Source organism: Panthera pardus, unplaced genomic scaffold (genome assembly GCF_024362965.1).
Source record: "Panthera pardus isolate Hobbes unplaced genomic scaffold, ASM2436296v1 HiC_scaffold_12, whole genome shotgun sequence".
Taxonomy (NCBI): Eukaryota; Metazoa; Chordata; class Mammalia; order Carnivora; family Felidae; genus Panthera; species Panthera pardus.
This window is the reverse complement of record NW_026526677.1, coordinates 6,859,679-6,877,600: the sequence shown is the minus strand read 5'-3', so window position 1 is coordinate 6,877,600 and position 17,922 is coordinate 6,859,679. Positions and strand designations below refer to the sequence as shown.

General features: G+C 59.7%; 2 protein-coding genes across 13 annotated transcripts in view; one reads left to right on the top strand and one right to left on the bottom strand.

The window, feature by feature from the left end:
- The first annotated feature begins 121 nt into the window (after positions 1–121).
- On the top strand, positions 122–11,893 carry OVOL1 (ovo like transcriptional repressor 1). 5 transcript variants are annotated; one of them, XM_019415004.2, is made up of 4 exons: positions 122–231; positions 7,348–7,565; positions 9,397–9,586; positions 9,884–11,893. In XM_019415004.2, exons 1-4 carry the CDS (start codon positions 132–134, stop codon positions 10,177–10,179), a joined length of 804 nt encoding a protein of 267 aa, XP_019270549.1. In that variant the 5' UTR covers positions 122–131; the 3' UTR covers positions 10,180–11,893. The 5 variants fall into 5 exon arrangements, with proteins under 5 accessions (XP_019270549.1, XP_019270553.1, XP_019270550.1 ...); XM_019415008.2 differs by lacking the exon at positions 122–231 and adding an exon at positions 851–1,011; XM_019415005.2 differs by lacking the exon at positions 122–231 and adding an exon at positions 1,087–1,817.
- Positions 10,690–17,922, bottom strand: part of LOC109246757 (uncharacterized) — a 33,411-nt gene continuing 26,178 nt past the window's right edge. For 4 of the 8 annotated variants that reach the window (XR_008421089.1, XM_053899443.1, XM_053899445.1 and 1 more), the window contains exons 3-6: positions 14,206–14,332; positions 13,487–13,710; positions 12,617–12,787; positions 10,690–11,234 (exon numbers count right to left, since the gene is read on the bottom strand). Coding sequence is in view for 4 of the 8 variants with exons in the window: in XM_053899443.1 (XP_053755418.1) it covers positions 11,077–11,234; positions 12,617–12,787; positions 13,487–13,710; positions 14,206–14,332 (680 nt within the window). In the remaining 4 variants the exon portion in view is untranslated. The remainder of the gene's footprint in view (positions 11,235–12,616; positions 12,788–13,486; positions 13,711–14,205; positions 14,333–17,922) is intronic. The other 4 variants (XR_008421088.1, XR_008421091.1, XR_008421092.1 and 1 more) reach the window with 1 other exon arrangement.

Here is a 17,922-nt window from a genome sequence, read left to right as displayed (position 1 = left end):
GGGGCACTCGGGCGACTCCTTCCCTGAACTGCCCCCTCCCCTCCCCCGCCTCCGGCTCGGCCCGGGAAAGGTGGGACGGCTCCCGGCTCTGGTTACGGAAGCGGACGGTGCCGGGCGAGCAGGGTTCGAAAATGCCCCGCGCGTTTCTGGTGAAGAAGCCGTGCGTCTCCACGTGCAAGAGGAACTGGAGCGAGCTCCCCGACGAGGAGCGCGGCGAGATCTACGTGCCAGGTGAGGCGCCGCTCCGCGGCCCCGAGCCCTCCGCTGCCCTGGAGCCCGGGGCGCCCGACGGGCTGGGAGCCGGGAGGCCCGTCCGGGCGGCGGGCGTGCGGGGCGCAGCGACGCGGCGCCCGGGGGCCGGCGCAGCCGGGGCGCCCGATTTAATGTTTAAGCGGCCGCGGCCCCGTTAGCCCGCGGCGCGGGGGGAGGGGAGGGGAGGGGAGGGCAGGGCGGCGGCGGAGGCGCCGGGTGGGGGCGGGGGCCGCCGGGAGGGGGCGAGAGCCGTTCCCAGGCCCCGCCACTGGCCCGGGGGCGGGCGGGTCCGAGGCGCGCGGCCCCGCGCGGTGCCGCCCTCCCCTCCACCGGCCCGAGCCGAGGCGCAAGGGAGGCAACGGGGTGTGTCACCGTTCAGGCGACCCTCCACTCTCACGTCGTAAATCCGCAAAGCCGGGACTTTTATGAGGCGGGAGGAGGGCACTGGAGCGATGCCACTCCGGGGGGGGGGGGGGCGGGGAGCAGGGAGCGAGCTGGAGTTTCTGCCGAAATTTGTGCGAAATGTAAGACAAGGCGCAGTTTAAGCCGCCTCTCGTCCTCTGAGGGCCGGAAGGTCGCGGAGAGGGTCGGGCGGCCGAGGGGGGCTCCCGGCTAGCCGCCCCGCAAAGTTCGCGGAGACCGTGGGGCAGGCGCCCGGCCGCACCCCGCTTGTCCTGAAGACCAAGGTGGGATCCGGTCCCACCGCTATTAGAAACGCGCCTCCTTCAGCCTCGCGGAGGACACACTTGAGTGGCAAGTGTGAGTGGCAAGGAGCCATCCCACAGCCGAGGGACCAGGCCCCGGGGCGGGGGCGGGGTGGGGGGAGCTGGTGCACCCAGCTTGTTTTTGGAAGACGCCTTGACAGCGTCGGAGTCAACTTTGAATGAGTAAGCCGAGTTGTTTCTCCAATGGCATCTTCCTTTGGAAGCCTTGAGAACATTCGTGCCTTCTGTCCTCCTCCGCCCCCCTTGGTCAGGACAAAGCCAGCTTCCTTCCGAGCTCCCCCTCCCCACACCCTGCCCGGAGCCTCCAAGGGGGTGGGGGGAGAGGTTGTAATTAACCAACCGACTTTGACCCTTGATCTGCAGGCTCCCTGGCACCGCCCCAGGCCTTGTAGGAAAGTGGTGAAATGAGGGCGGTGAGGGGCCCTGGGAGGGCTCTTGCCTCAGTTTCTCTCCTGAAGAAATTGGTGGAGACAGTGGGTGTAGTGATGAGATTTCTGTGGCCTGATCTGCCAGGATCCAATGGCCTGTGGCGCTGGGGATGTTCCCCAGCTTAACCTTATCTTAAAGCTGCTTCTACGGCCTCCTTAAAACAAGGGGAAACTGAGACAAAAGGCAAGTGAGCTGCCGGCTCACCTGAGGTGGATTAGGGTGTGGGCCCCGGATGCTGTTTATAGCTTCCTGCCTGCCTAAGTTCCCTGGCAGGGTGGCTGTTCCACCCGCAAAGGGCCGGGAGAGGATCGGAGCCCCCTTCTTCGCTCCTGCCTCCTCCCTCACCTGTGTTTGCATTGCTGCTTAGCTGCTCCTTCGGATCTGATAAACTGAACTTGGACTGTGTGAAAGGTGAGCTGAGCCTTGCAGGAGACTCGGTGTGCTGTTATTTTTAGTTTTATTTCACATCCCAATCAGTAACAGATCATGTGTTGACTTTTACAAAGGACAAAGAAATTCCGTTCGTTCAAATCATTGACTTCCTTGCATCCTGGTGATTTTCCCCACCTTTCCCCACCACGGTCCTGGTGGCCATAGTGGGAGTGGTGGGGGAGGCTTCTCCCCAGGGGCTGTCCCAGCGGGTGATGAGGAAGGCTTCTGGGTGGTCTGTGCCCCCCCCCCCCCCCCCCCCCCCCCCGCTGCTGCTGTCCAGGTGAGGGGAGATGTGCAGGCCTCTCACACAGGATGGAGGGGATTGGCCCAGATGTTGGGTAGGGGGTCAAAACCTGGAGGGCACAGGTGACAATCTGCTCTCATTGTCTTGGGGAGGGAGAGTCCTGTGGGGTGAGGCCAAGGGTAGAAGGCAAAGCACTTAATTTAGCCTCTAAAGGCCATGTGGCCCACTGGAGAGTTTTCCCACAGGTTTTGGAAATGAGAAAGGGAATGTTCTCGGGCCACGCTTGGGTGCCTCAGCTGGCTGCAGAGTGGGGAGTGTGTTTTGTGGTGGCCTGTCCCCTGGCTGAGCCATTCCATCACTAGCCGACCATGACCCCAGGAGCCGGCTGGGCACGTTTCCTTCACCCCACCTCACAGACTCAGCACGTTGTGACCAGCTAAGCATTGACCCCATTCCCACTGTGAGAGGCACTGGGGGAGGGGGGGCCGAAGCTGGGGAAGAGTGAAATGCTTGAGGTCTGACCTTCCTGCCAGGGCCCTCTGAGACCCTTAAAGCATCAGAGAGCGCCTGGAAGGAGGCACTCTTACTGACTGAAGGCCCAAGGCTCCAGTCTGACCAGCACTCCAGCCTCTCTCCCTGAGACACGATTCTAGAAGTTCCCACCCCCAGGGCAGAACCATTCCCTGGCCTCACTCTCCTTCCAAAGCTGAGGAAAAAGCCCAGAAGTGGGCACATGGGGCTAAAAGGTCATAGTGGAAGGGAGATTAACAGCTACCTATTTGGGCCCAAGAGCTTGGCCTTGAGCCCTTCACTTCCCCCGCCCCCAGCGTTGCTCCTTTGTAGTGTCAGTATTAATGTGCTGGGACTAATGCTGGTTTCTTGAGGAGAACTCCAAGCACCTGTACCCAGGGCCCGAATTCCATGTCTTGCACTGAAGGGGATGCTGGGGAAACCCCGTTCGCCAAGCCCCTGCTGAGGAACAACGAAAAGCCAGGAAGGTACTTGAGGGTAGAGAGATGAGCCCGGAAACAGCCTAGAAGCTGTAAGGAGGTGCTCCCAGATGTGGGTGTCCCAGGGCCTCTTCCAGGCACCCCCTTCTCCGCATTGGGGCCTCTCTTGTCTATCTTGCCAGTTCGCCAGCACATGCCTGTCCCAGGGAGCCGCTTTTTGTCCGGCCGCGGTGGACAGGCCTCTCGGTCATCTTTGGTCCCCAGAGTATATGTGTATGGGCGGGGGGAAATTAGGCCTCCAATGAGGATCATTCTTGTCATTCCTGGGACGTGCTGGCAGCGAAGGACGAGTCTGCCGCACTCTCCAGGGAGCAAGGCAGGGAGCATAGAAAGCCAGACATGGATGGGGACAGAAGAGCAACGTGGGCCCGGGCAGTGGCCTAGATGGGGCGCCTGCCTGTCCCATGGGGCGCCGTCTCCCAAAGCTGCCAAACCATTCCAGGCTGGGGTGACCCGAGGCAGACTCCTGCCAGACCATTTGTCCCAGAAAGAAAGCAGGTGAGGGCAAGGCCTCCGGGCGCAGGGAGGACCAGAGCGGAGGGTGGCCACTGCCGATGGTTACTTCTGACAAGGGTGGTGTCCCACAGGGGCGCGCGGCCCTGTGGTGGCCAGAAGGGCGGCAAGGACGCGCAGGGAAGCACAGTTCACGGCCGGTCGGGGCCATCCGCCCTGGTGTGAGGGCTCGGGTGCTCCGTGTTAGCTTGGCTGTGGCCACGGCACGACAGGCAGTTGGGAAAGGGGGAAAAGATACTGCCTGAGAGAAAAACTTGGCATTCAGAGCGGGCACAATGCGCTGAGCAACCAGCCCGTTGTGTTTCCAGGGCCCGCCCGCCTCTGCCACCTGGCTGGCACTAGCTGCCTTTCGGGCATCGAGAGCTGACCTGCTGGGGCCGGGGGAGATGGGCACGGGGGACTCCTGCCTTCCCTGATAACACCAACCTGGGCCGTGCTGATACGCTGTCCCTGCCCGTTCAGAGCTGACTTAACCACACCCCGGGTCAGCACGAGCACCGGCCCCCGTGTGGTCAGAGGCTGGGTCCTCACATCTGCTTTACCTGCTCTCCCTGGGGAGCCGGCACCGGGCCCCGTGCCCAGCCCCGACCTGAGGCCTTGCTGGGTAGGGGTAGGACCTGGCCCTCTGTCCAGTATTTGGCCAGCAGCTCTCAGTCCGAGGGAGGCGGGGCTTGCCGGGGGAAGGAGGAGAAGGGCCTCGGGTGGCAAACTGCTCCCGGCCCGGCGCTCGGCATCATCCAGTGGAGGCGAGCTGGGCCAACACGAGGGGAACCCGCGAACCCCTGAAGGAGTAGGGAGAGGGCCAGGCTGGTGCGGCCTCGCCATTCTCCACAGCTGTGGGCGGGCGATGAGTAGCCACAGCCGCCGCCTTGCCGGAAACGTCTAATTAGGGGACAGAGAGCAGCACAAGCAGGGCCCGACCAGTTCTGCTTCCTGTCTCCGGCCACCCAGTGACACCCAGTGACAGGAGCGGCATGCCCTGAGCACGCCCTGTGCGTGCGGCCGAGGCAGGGCCATGCTCCCGGGGGTGGCGGGAAGACAGGTTTGGCGGGGTGGATGGGATGAGGCAAACGTCCCCACCCTGGCAGCCGAGTGGCGGTGCGTCCGGCCTCCCCTGCCCCTGGCTGAGGGTAGAGGCAGCTCCGAGGCCAGACCGGGCAGGCTCGCTCCCTGTCCCCAGTTCCCCAGCACCAGCATTGCCAGGCTTCTGTGGAACGGGAAGAGGCGGGCGCGGGAAGCGGGTGTTCTCCCAAACCGGCCTGGACCCTTGGAACCCTAGCCGTTGAACACCTCACCGCCACCCCGTCAGTGGAGCAAGGGAGCCAAAGTGACAACTCACTTTGAGCACGAACAAACTGGTTAGCCCTCACCTGCCGTCACTCCTCCCTCTGCCGCTCCTTGTGCAGGCGGTGTGGCCGGGCTCCAGCTTTCAGGAGCCTCGCTCAGGCTATGCGATACCGAGAGACAGAAGACGGTAGAGGTTTCTGTTTGTCTCTACCTGGATTGAGAAATGGAAATTGTCATTCAGCTTTGAGTTCTTGGCCAAGATCTCCGGTGGCTGGTAAACCGGCGTCAGAAGGGGAGGGATAGACACACCCCTGCCTTCCCCCAGCCCCCCTCCTGTGCACACAGACAGCCATCGCTGTGGGCAGGCCGGAGGGACCCCAAGAGCTCGGGCCTGATGTCCAGCCTCCCGGCGTTCAGAGAGAGGCGCCACGCCAGCTCAGAGGCCAGGCCAGGGCCAGGCACTGGTGAATCAACTCCCGGAATGAGGTGGCTCATCAAAGTCCCCTGGACAGGCAGACGCCAGTGCCAGCAGAACGGGTTCTGGGCGGCAGGCGGGCGCATTCTGCCCTTGTCAGACCTTTGTTGTGTTTTGAGGGGGCGAGAGCCAGGGCCTCTCCCGAAACTTGGGTGCTTTCATATTCACCCTTCCTCCATCAGTACGTTCCTCTGCCTTCCACCTCCAGCCTTGCCTGCGGTGTCCCGGGAGAAGACGGGAGGGCAGTGGCCCTCCTGCCCTGGGACCACCCCTCCCTCCCTGGGTCCTGGTCCTCTCTGTCTCACCAGCTCTGGGGCAGGGGGTGCTGAGGGCCTTGTTCGTGTCTGAGACCTTGACTCAGCCTCCTGAGTCCTTCTCCCTGAAGACCTTCGTCCTTTCCTTCCTTTACCCTTCTTGACCTTTCCTTTTGAAGCTTGGAAAATGTTCCTAGCTTTTGGGCTTTAAGCAGAGCTGACCCTTGAACAACAATGTGGTTTGAACTGCACGGGCCCACCTCTATGTGGATTTTTTTCTGATAAATACAGTACAGTGAATGCATTTTCCCTTTCTTTAAATTTTTTTTTTTTAACATTTATTCATTTTTAAGAGTGAGAGAGACAGAGCATGAATGGGGGAGGGGCAGAGAGAGAGAAGGAGACACAGAGTCCGAAGCAGACTCCAGGCTCTGAGCCGTCAGCACAGCGCATGACGCGGGGCTCGAACTCATGGACCGCGAGATCATGACCTGAGCTGAAGTCGGACTCAACCGACTGAGCCACCCAGGCGCCCCTGCATTTTCCCTTTCTTACCGTTTTCTTACTAACACTTTTTTCCTCTGGCTTACTTTATTGTTATAATACATGTAACCTACAGAATGTGTGTTAGTCAACTGTATCTCTTATCGCTAAGGCTTCCGGGCTATGAGTAGTTAAGTTTTGGGGGAGTCAAAAGTTCTATTCGGACTTTTGACCGTATGCTGGGGGGGGTGGCGGTCAGGGCCCCTATCCCCTGCACTGTTAAAGGGTCAACTGTATAATAGAGTTTAGCCTTTTGGGAGGAAAGATACCGATAAGTGAAAACATGAGCTAGTTTGCCCCAGCTCTGTCGGCTCTGAGACCCGTACCCTGTGTGTCACTGAGGCAGCCATTCGTCTTCTCTACTCCGCACTGGGGCCAAGCCTCTCTGGCCCCGTTTAGTGTGAGGTGTCTGCCGTGGGGAGCGGCCACGTCAAAGGACTGCCAGGTATCGGCGCCTCGGAGGGCGGAGGTTGGGAGCCCAGCCCTCGCTGGGCCACGAGCAAGCAAGCGGTCCCTGCTGTAGGGGAGGGTTGCGCAACCGCCGGGCAGGCCGCCCAGGAGACTGTTACACCGCATCCACCTGCTGCTCCCTGACCTCCTCCCTGCCCCACCTCACCTGGCCTGTTTGCCTGCCGAGCTTGGCCAGTGGGAGTGGGGAGCCTAGAACCCTGATGGCTGGCAACAGCGACACCCGCCAGCCTGGAGGACCACTCAACCCCCCCCCCCCCCCCACCCCAGGCCAGCAGCCCAAAGAAGAAGCCCAGAGTGGCTCAGGCCACCAGGGACCCTTCAGGGGCAGGGGTGGATCCCTGGGCCCAGGGCCTCCAGTGGTGCCCCTTGTCCACGCAGGAGCGTGGATGAGGCCCGGAATCCAGAGGGACTGGCCCAGGTGGGGCAGGCAGACAACTCTGGAGGGATAATTGGCAGGGCAGGTCGGGTCCTCCCAGTTCCGCTAAGACACAAATTACTCAGCGGGCAGGCCTGTGGGCTGTGGTGCTTGGCGGGCGTCACCTGTAATTACCTTAATGGGGCGGGAGGGAGGCGCAGCATGTATGGACCGGGGGCAGCCCTGCTCTGCCGTTTGCCTGCAAGGGGCAGCCCGCTGCCAGGCAACCTTCCTGAAATCCCACAGGGTCCTGTTTTCCCCACCAAGCCCCTCACCTGGCATTTCTTCTCTCTGCAGTCAGTCTGGGCTTCTGCCCACCACAGCCCTACCGGGAGCCAGAGCCGTCAGTGGCTGAACCCCCGTCTTGCCCCCTGGTTTTGGACATGAGCCTTCGGGACTCCAGCTATAGTGTGGCCCCTGGGCCCTGCGTGGTAGCCCAGCTGCCCTCTGATGACATGAGTCGTTTGGCAGACCCCCAGAGCAGAGACCACGGCTTCCTGCGCACCAAAATGAAGGTACCGACCCTCACACTGTCTCCAAGGACCAGGAGCATGTCTATAGTCCTGTGTCCGGCCCACAAGACGTGGCACAAATGAGACCTAGGCAGTAGCTGGCCTTGCATCTGGCTCCAGGGTCCCGTAGAGAAGTGAACCCAGCAAGGCACAGATGGGGACAGAAAAGAAGAGAAGCAGGTCCGATGGGACAGTGTCATACATTGAGAAGGAGCAGCGGGGTGCAAGAGACATCCCACCCTCTGGAGGCCATTCCAGGGGTTGTTTCCTTTTGTTTCTGGCCTCAAGGGGAGCCACCTCTCTGCGAGTCCCAGGAAAAGCGAGTCCCATGGAGACATGAGCCCGGCCCAGCGCCTTCTCCTGGGTTCCCATCCGTGCCGCATCCGGAGTGAGCTCTGGAGTCCACCTGGTGGTTAACTGTCTCTTGAGGCCTGTGCCCGGCGGCCTCCACCTTCCCCGGGTGTGCCACTTCCGGCCCCCTCCGCATGAGGCCCCGTGTCTGGGGCGAGAGCTGGGAGCTGTGCTCAGCAGCGGGGGCAGTGAGGAGCGTGGGCCCCTGCTTTCGAGGAGCGCGCAGACAGCAGGGCTGTCCCTGGCTAGGCCCCGCGTTCCTGAAAGTTCTAGGGTCCGGAAGCACCCGCCAGCGGTGATGTAGTGGCAGGGTTCTGGTAGCCCTTTTCTCTGTGCCGAAGGGCCGAAGAAAGCTGGCAGTGCAATGCTGTTCCTTCCTCTCTTCCCCGTGGGGGCCAAGTGTGTGTTGTAACTAGAGGGAGACCAGCCACACGTGTCCCGGGTGCTTGGCCAGAGAGCCGGCGCGGTGCCCCTGAGCCCTCGCGGGCCTCCCTCCCATCCCGTGGATCCTGGTGGGTAGGGAGGCCGTGCAGAGAGAGCAGAGGGCCCAGGATGGCAGATGTGCCAGAGGAGCGAGTCCTGACCCAAAAGGTCTCGACTAGTTAGCAACAGGCGGCATCGCCCCAGTGCCAGAAGCGGTGGAGGGGGAGGTGCGGGGTGACGGGGTGACCCGGTGCCCGGGGAGCTCAGGAGGGGGTGCCGGCAACCGGGGCACCCGCAAAGCACGACCGACCTCCGGACGGTAACCGAGGCGGAGGGTGGAGACCACGTCTCCCCGTGCTGGCCAAGGTGGAGACCACGTCTCCCCGTGCTGGCCAAGGTGCTGGACAGGTGCCCGGGGAGCAGAGGGTGGCCGGGGTTTTCTTTCCAATGATCCAGGGCAGCGGGGGGAGGCTGGGAGGGAAAGATAAAGCAAGACCGGCCCTACATGACAGTTAAAACGGCACTCGTTTCCACAGCTGAGACGTGAGGTTTTCCGTAATCACAAAAAAAAGAAAAAGGAAAAGGTTTATAAGCAAGAGAGTCGTGAGGAGGCAGAGGGACTCGAGTCATGCTGTGGTGGGCCTGGCTCGGGTCAAAGCCGGGGGCCTCCAGGCTGGGCCGAGGGGGGCTGCCGTAGGGCCCGCGCGGCGGACATCCCCTCGGAGAGTGAGGTCAGAGGGCAGAGGTGTAGAGCCGCAGATCGGAGCTCACCTTTCTACCAGGTGATGGTGAACCAGCTGTTTCTACAGGTAGTCAGTTGCCCGTCCCCCGAGAAGGTAAAGGGGCCGCGCGGCAACCGCGAAAGGGGATTTGGGAACCGGACAGGAGGCCCGACCGTTGACCCAAAGGTGCCCTCCAGCCCCACCACGGCGGGCCTGGGGGCCCAGAGGTGTGGAGCGCGGCTTCCCCCGGGAGGCGGGGGTGGCTTTGTGTCCTCCTGCTGTGTGGACTGCAGCCACGGCTCCTGGTCATCTGTCAGCAACACCGTCCTCGCCTGCAGGTGACCCTCGGGGACAGTGCCGGCGGTGACCTCTTCACCTGCCACATCTGCCAGAAGGCCTTCACCTACCAGCGCATGCTGAATCGTCACATGAAGTGTCACAATGACGTCAAGAGGCACCTCTGCACCTACTGTGGGAAGGGCTTCAATGACACATTCGACCTGAAGAGACACGTCCGCACCCACACTGGTAAGAGGAGCCCCTTGGCTGGGAGCGAGCACACCCAGACTCTGCCCGGCCAGGGCCACGCGGGGGACCGTGGCGATGCCCGCTCGCCTCGGCGGCGGGGTGGCCTCGGAGGGGCGCCTCGGAGCTCAGGCCCCAGGTCCTCCTCAGCTCATCGGTGAGGCCGCTCGGGGAGCCGGAGGCAGACGGGCCTCCTCTGTTCCTCTTCCCCCGTGTCAGGTGGCCCGGCCTTCCTGAGTCAGGGAAGCTGCCGGCGGGCTCCTTGTCAGGACCCTGACACCTGCCCTCCTGTCCCTGCAGGCGTGAGGCCCTACAAATGCAGCCTGTGCGACAAGGCCTTCACGCAGCGCTGCTCCCTGGAGTCTCATCTCAAGAAGATCCACGGCGTGCAGCAGAAGTACGCGTACAAGGAGCGGCGGGCCAAGCTGTACGTGTGTGAGGAGTGTGGCTGCACGTCCGAGAGCCAGGAGGGCCACGTCCTGCACCTGAAGGAGCACCACCCCGACAGCCCGCTGCTGCGCAAGACCTCCAAGAAGGTGGCCGTGGCCCTGCAGAGCACCGTCACCTCCCTGCTACAGAGCAACCACCACCTGTGAGCGGTGCCGCCCGGCCTGGGCCCCCCTCCCCGCTGCCTGGCCGGTCCTCCCGCCGCCACCCCTTGCCGGACACGGCGATGGGGACCACCGGAGCCCCCCAGCACACGTGCTCACTCAGGCGCCACATCGAGTGAGCTCTGCTCGCGGCTGCATCTCTGTCTTCCGGGCCGAGCCTGGGCAGACACGTGTGAGTACGGGGCGGCCGTGAGGCCAAGGCTGCCTTCAGGTTGAAGGAGAGCACACCTAGAGACGGGACTTCCCTCCCAGAGGAGGCGCCGGAAGATCCCCTCTCTGCCCTCTGGAGGGCAGGGGCGAGGACCACAGAGTAAAGAGCTCCCTGCACACCGAGGCGGTGGGGGAACTGGCAGCTGCCTGGGGGGGGGGGGGGGGGGGGGGGATCTAACGCTCAGGGCCGCGGTGGGGGGCTCTGCCCTCCCCACACGGAGACGCAAACCCGCGTGTGCACACAGGAGGCCTTTCCACATATCACCTCACTTTTAGGAAATCGACTACAAGGTGCCAAGGAAGTTTTATTTCCTTTTTTTAAAGATGACAAATGTACAGATATTAATATATTTTTGGTGCCGATGGCGGCTGTTTTTAAGAGAGGATGGAGCTGGCTTTTCTCCCTCCCCGTGCGGTTCTATTTATCCTGGACATTTCACACCTCCTCTGTGCCTTGGTTCTCCTGAGACGTTTAACCTGAGACTTTCCTCCGGCCCTGCCTGGGGAACGCGCCGTGCTCTGTTCTTCGCCTTGGGCTGGGGTAGCGCATCACACTGGCTCTTCCCTTCCCCCGTGACCCTGCCTCCCTCCCACATCCTTTCAAGGCAAGCCTGGGGGTTCCCGAGAGCCTGCTTGCCTCCTAATAACAGACCTCCTTTTGTGGAACGAGAGTCACCATGGCGAAGGCCGAGTTAGCCCAGCTGCGGCTCGAGGAGGAAGCCCGGCGGAAGCGAGGAGTCTTTGATGCGCCGGGTCCACCGTCTGAGACACTGAGAAGACTATGGGGCCAGGCTGCAAGGCCTGCCTTTTTCCTGGTTGAGTGAAAAACCCTAGGACGGCAGCAAAAAAAAAAAAGGGGGGGGGGGGGGACAGAGAATAATAACCAGACACATCAGAAACCTCTCAGGAGGACAGTATTAGATGGCTATCAAGTTATTTTGGAGCCATTTTCTGACTGTTTTTCACATGGCTAGGCTGGGTTGTGAGCACGTAAGGACAGAGCCGTCCTTGGGCTGCTTGGCTCCATCTGAGGATATCAGCCAGGCTCTATCGGCTTGGCTGTGCCTCCTGCTGAAAACAGGAAAGGGGCGTGGGTCGAAAGGGAGAGAGGGGCAGGAGTGGAGCCAGCCTGCAGAAGAACGAGAAGGCAGACTCGAAAGAGGTCCGCGGAACACGGCGGGCTGGGCCGCCCAGCGCAGCCACACCGTAGGCAGCACCAGCGTTGGCTGCCGACGGGAGGCAGGCTGCCCTGACTTCCCTCCGAGTGTGTAGAGATCGTTGCAGAAGACTGCTTTAGTTTGGAGTGTCTGGGAACTGCTGTATTCTGGAAGTTAAATAGTGTGAGATAACATTACCTGGAAGCCCTGTTTCGTCTATATTTCTGTGTCCCTGTGCTATTGCAACCTGGGGGAGTCCTAACGCTCTGTGTTGTCTTTTATTTTATAACTTTCCCCCAACTATTAAAATCAAAGAATTCTCGTCTTCTGCATTTCTGCTTTTTTGTCCCATGGACCTCTTTTTCCACCTGCAGGGAAATTAATCAAAACAATTGTCGCATTCTATTCAAAGATCTACCCTTATATGGTTACCAGTAGGCCTCGAGTCAAGACAGGAATCTGGGCTGGATAGATTAGGTGGCCTGCCCGTGGTCTTGGCAGTCAAGGCCTGCGACCCTTGGGCTGAGACTCTGCTCTCGGCTGTGGCAGCCGGGCTTCCTCTCAGCTCGCCTCACCTGCCTGACTCCCACATCCTGACGTGGGTCTCCGCCAGGCCAGTGCAGTCACTCGGGGTCCCATTTCGGCTTCTCTTCCCAGTTCCCTGCCAGGACCACAGGAGGAAAACCGTGATCCCAAATGACAGGGCACAAAGGTCACGTCACTTCCGGCTCAGACACCTAGCGATAGGGACGGCCACATTTGCACAGCACTTGTTCTGTGCGGGGCACACTTTGTGTTTCACGCACACGCGCTCACTTGATCTTTCGGCCACCGTCTGGAAGGTGCTGTTACCACCACTGGCAGAGAAGGTAGGTGGTGGCCCAAGGTTTCCTGACTGACGAGTGGGTCTGGGCTGGGAGCAGACAGCCTGGCTCGGGCTGTGCTCGGAAGCACTGTGCACTCTGCTGCGACGCAGACCAGGAGGCAGCATGCGCCTCTAGGCAATCCGAACGAGACCAGGGCTTTGAGATTAAGGGGCCCTTCCCGTCACCTACCCGAGATCGCTTGCGGAGACATGATCAGTCTGGGGACCTGGTCCCTGAGTCCCGGTTCAGTGTTCTTCCATCCTGTCCCTTCCCTGCTAGATGGACAACGAGGAGGGGGCGGCTGCCAGGCGTGGGCCTTTGACGTGATGTTCCAGGAGGTGGGAAAAGAGCACCCTGGTGCTGTGAAGAGAAAGGAAAACGTGGGTCCGACGCGTAAGGCTCCCTGGGAGATCCTCCCAGAGGATCGGAAGGGCCCCTAACCCTCCCTGTGGCTCTTTCAATAGCCAGGCACAGAGGATTTTTATCTCTAGAAACCTCCAAACGTGAAAGGCCAACCAAATCCCATTTCTCCCTGTCCCAAGATGAGGAAGAACCCATTGTTGGGAACCCAGATGAATAATTGTTGTGTCAACTTTAGGAGGAGCTGGGGATAAGCTTCTAGGAAGCCAGGGATGGGGGTGGGGGAATGTTCCTGGGGCCCCCTGCGAGCCTGTACTTTCTCTCCCACTCCTTTGAAGAACTCAAGGGTGGGACGCCTCTCAGATGAGCCCTTCCGTAGCAGTATCAGGCCAGGCGGCCCAGTTGGAGGGCCCATAATGATCTCCAGACTCCGCAAGGAAAAGTAGGGGGCCTCCACTGACTGGGAAATGGGCCCCAGTCAGGCAGGGAGAAGAGACGAGTGGGAGTCAATATATAACCAGGGACACACGTGTGGCCAGACTACAAATGCCGGGAAACCCCAAAACGAGTCTTTTGCATCTGAAAGAGTAAAGGCTTCTTGGGAGAAGTGGAGCCCTGGCTGGGCTGGAAAATCGGGGATCTGCATAGGACAAAAGAGGGGGTAAGGTGCTTGGGGGGAGGGAAGAGTGGGGGTCTCACCCAGAAGGGAAGAGGTGTGGGCCGTGGGGTGGGCAGAGGGTCTCTCTATTTCCATCAGCAATCTGGATGCTTGCTTTGTCCTCAGCCACCACCACAGGCATGTTCTAAACCCTCCCCAGGTGCCAGTAAGAACAGATAAGAAGGTGAGATTCTGGCAGGAGAGCTGGCCGGGGCCCAGGGAGATGGCCTCGCTGAGGATGGAAGTAAGAGTCCTCTGGTCAGAGCTGAAAACAAAGCAGACAAGTGTGGGGTGGGAAAACTTTCTAACAACCGGAAGTGCTAGGAAGGTTTATACCTTACCTTTTTATGTGTTTTCTTTTTTTTTTTTTTTTTTTTACAATAAGCATATCTTACGTTTACAACCAGAAGAAGATAACGTTGTAAACTAGTTTAGGGGTTTTCGCTGCCACAAAGTTCAACACATCCGTGGGGAGACGGGGCTGCCCTCCCCAAAAAAGCGAATGTGATCTTGGCCAAGGTCAGAAGTGTGGCGTCAACAACCAAAACGGCCTCCCTCCACTTTGGGCTGCTCACCGGTCAGTGGGTCTGAGGCCCAGCCCTGTCTCGTGCTGTCTGCGAGGCCCCCGGGGCAAGTGACCTCGCCTCTCAGCTTCCTCACCTTAAAATGAGGTGGGTTCCTAAGTTCGAAAGTCCCATTCTGGTAGAAAGACTTTGTGTCTCTAGGCCCCCATCTCGATAAAATCTTTGAAAAAACTGACAAACTGCAGTGGAGACGAGGAGGCCAGAAGGGCTGAGAAGTCGCTCGGTGGCCGGCAAGGACCGGCAACACAGCTGCTGGCTTGGGGCAGAGGGAAGGCTTCCCCGGGTGGTTCCAGCTGGCAGAACCTGGGCCAAGACGTGAGGATTAGGCAGGGGCAGACCCCACTGCAGGGAGGGCAAGACTTCCGAGCCCCAGCATGGCTTAGCCATGAGGTGGCCGCGTGGGGTGGGGGTGGGGGGGCAGTGGAGGGGAGCCCCAGACACTGTCGCTGGAGGGCCGGGAAGCCATTTGTAAGGAATTCCTAACAGGACTGCATCATGGGACTGAAGGCTGGACAACACAACCCTCAGGACTCTACCCATGAAACTCTAAAAGGTGGGGCCAAGGTGCAGCGGTCATGACTTCCAAACCTGTTCACCATTCCCAGGAAGGCAGAGCCAGGGTGGAACGCCAGTGAACGGCATGGAATGAGACAGAAAACACTGGGAAGAGACCAGCTGGGGGCGGCTGTCTCATACTCTGGGCTTGTGATGGGGACCTGGACTTGCTGGGGGAAGCAGACCCCTTCTCACTGCCTCTGGCCCTCGCCCATCCCCTAGGGCCACCCAGAACCAGGCCACTCCCTCGGGACACCTGACTCCACGATGTCCTGCCCTCCTCGTGTCCAAGACCAACGTGCCCTCCTCCGTTCCTCACGCACAGCCCCCCTCCCGAGTTTCCACAGTCTGTTTTGACGTTCCATCCCCCATCCCCCATCCCCCAGGGGAGGCTGGCAGATGTGCAGGTTCTGGTCTTGGGCAAGGGACGTACATAGAGAATTAGATCTTCCAGGTTCTGTTTCCTGAATATAAGAGCTGGGCATCAAGTGACAGATTTCCTCTGTTCTTCCCTTGTTCTCTCTGTGTAAATGGGCTGAGAACTTCTACCCTGATCGACGTTTCAAAGTAGAATAAAATACCAATCAGGTAACTGCCAATGTGCTCAGAGGAGAGGGCCGGGGAGCCAGCCGCACTGTGTAACCTGCCTCGATCTCAAACGGGGGCACCGCCAGCCCTTAGACTTCAGCTCTGACTTCAAGCTTAAGGGGTGGCCACCCCCCGCCCTGCAGAGAGGAAACTCTGGGCGGGGCTGCCCGGGGCAGACAGCAAGTGCCACAGGGTGGACTGCTCTGTGCCAGGCTGCTGGGCCACCCTGCCCATCGGCATCAACAGTGGCCATCTCATCCTTGAGAGCAGAGGGACCGCAGCATTCCGGGTGGGAGACCAAACGAGAGAGGCTCCGAGGGCACCTGGAAATGCCGGGTGTCACTCACTCACTGCTGACCCCAGAATTCTTGGAGCAGGCGTTCACTTCAGGCACACGCGTAAACAGTCCTTGCACAGCAGCTAACCGCTGCTTCCATCCAGTGAGCTCTTACTATGCGCCAGGCAGCTTCGAGCTTCGCTTCCCTCTGACGTCATCACTAATCCCCACAGTGACGCCAGGAGGTAGCTATTACTGTTCCTATTTATAGACAAAGAAATTGAGGCTCAAGGAGATTAAATATCTTGCTCAAGGTCACATGGACAGCAAGCGATGAGGCCGGGCTCTAGCCTGAGGTTGGTTGGACTCTCAAGCTGGGGCTCTTTCTTGTCTCTCAAATTCTCGATGTTTATGAAACGGGAGGGTTTTTCCTTCCCATTCTCTACTAATTCTCTGGACCCTGAGCACCCACTCTGTGTCAAGCACTGCGCTGACACATTGGCTTTGCAAAGATGAATAAGGTCACCTTCTGGGCCACGGAGGTGGCCCAGTCCATGTGGGAGGCGGGTGGGGGGGGCGGGTAGGGAGGGACAGGTGCACTAGTGGGTGAGCACTGAGGACAGCAGGAAAGGGCTGCCTCGGAGCCCCACCCTGGAGCACAGATCTCTGAAGCTCCCCAGTGCTCCCCATGTCAATAGGGTTGAGAAAAGGGAAAGGAGGGAGAAACCCGGACAAGGTTGAGCGCCCACCTACCAGCCCCAAGGTCGGCACTGTTTTCTGTCCAGAAGAGGAAAGTGAAGCCTAAAGAGGTCACATACTGTCAAGGTCATCATAGCCACCTGACTCCTGGGCAGATCCCTAGGCTCTCACCGTAGAGCATCACACTGCCTTCCCAGAAAGTGTGTGGGAAAAGGAAAAAAGAAAAGGTAGTTCTGGAAACTCCTAAGCCCAGCTGCAGAGACCAAGGGGGCCAGGGTGTCAGAGTCTAGCTCCTCCCACAGAAATGCCAGGTGGCTTGTTCCTGCTTAAGTCACAGCCACAGCCATCTTCCAAACAGGCCAACCCTGGAGAAAGGGCGGGAGGGGAGACACTTAGGGGAGTGAGAGCGGGTCATGGCGTTCCAAACCCACGGGGGGAGCGCCGAAGTGAACTCCCAACACCCGCCCGCAGTGTACCCTGACCTCCTCCCTACAGTCCCAGTTTTCCAAGGTAGTGATCTCGGTGGGGAAGAAACTCATCCCGTCCTCACCACCTAGGCTCGTCCGGCCGGCTCCTGCTCAGCCCCCTCCTGGCCTCCCCCACCTCTGGCGGGGGGGTGGGGGGGGCTCCAGGTAACAGGCCTGGGCGCCTCCTCCTCCCCACGCGCGCGCACAGGCACAGGGCAGGGCGCAGGGCGCAGGGCGCAGGGCGGGCCAGTTGCTGAAGGACACCAGGAGAACTGGTAGGACTTGTGTCCCTTTTGCCAGAGGCACAAACAAACCTGCCAGCGGTAATAACAGGGCAAAGGAACGGACCGCCTGGGACTCAGGAGGAGGACCGCAGGATCTCTGCCAGCGCACCCCTGCCATTAGGACCCTGCTCGGAAGCAAGAGGGGCCCTCCGAGAGTGGGGTTCTCTACATTCCTGCCCTGACAGACCTGACTAGTACCGCCTCCCCCACAAGACGTCTGCTCGATCGTTCTCTTCCACTGTTCTCGAGGGGTTCTGAGAGGCGCAGGTCGGAGTTTTCTGAAGCATTATGCAAGAGCCTCTGGGGGTCCACCACCACCCCCAGCCAGAGGCCGGTATAAGGGGAGGAGGCAGTGAGGTTTTGGAAGTCGGGGCGGAAGGGATGGAAGCCATCCTTATCGGGATTGGTGCCTACACGGGGAGGAATGGTGTTCCCCAAGGAGGCCAGAGTGCTTCTGGGGTGAGCACTGGGGGAGGAGAGCTTTACAAAGTTGGCTTTATTGGGTGGGGGGGAGGGTGCAATTTGTTAAAGAAAAAGTAGAGGAAAAAGAGCAAAGCATCTATGGTCCATTTGGGAGAGTTGGGTGGGGGGAAATCGGTATGTACCCAAATTCAAAATGGTGCATTAAAATGCAACGTAGGGGCGCCTGGGTGGCTCAGTTGGTTGAGTGTCCAACTTCGGCTCAGGTCATGATCTCACGGTTCATGAGTTCGAGCCCCACATGGGGCTCGCTTCTGTCAGCACAGATCCTGCTTCGGATCCTCTCTCTCCCTCTCTCTCTGCCCCTCCCCTGCTCACTCTCTCTCAAAATGAACATTAAAAAAATTTTTTTTCAAGTGCAATATAAATTTTAGCCTTAACACAGAGAGTTGTTACATACCAATAAAAAAAAAAAAAGAAAATACACACCACTGAAAACTGTTAATAGTATGGATGGGCTATTTGTGAATGAGCTTCAAATGACAAAAATCATATGAAAAAATTCAGCTTCATTCATAATCAAGGAAATGAAAATTAAAATCA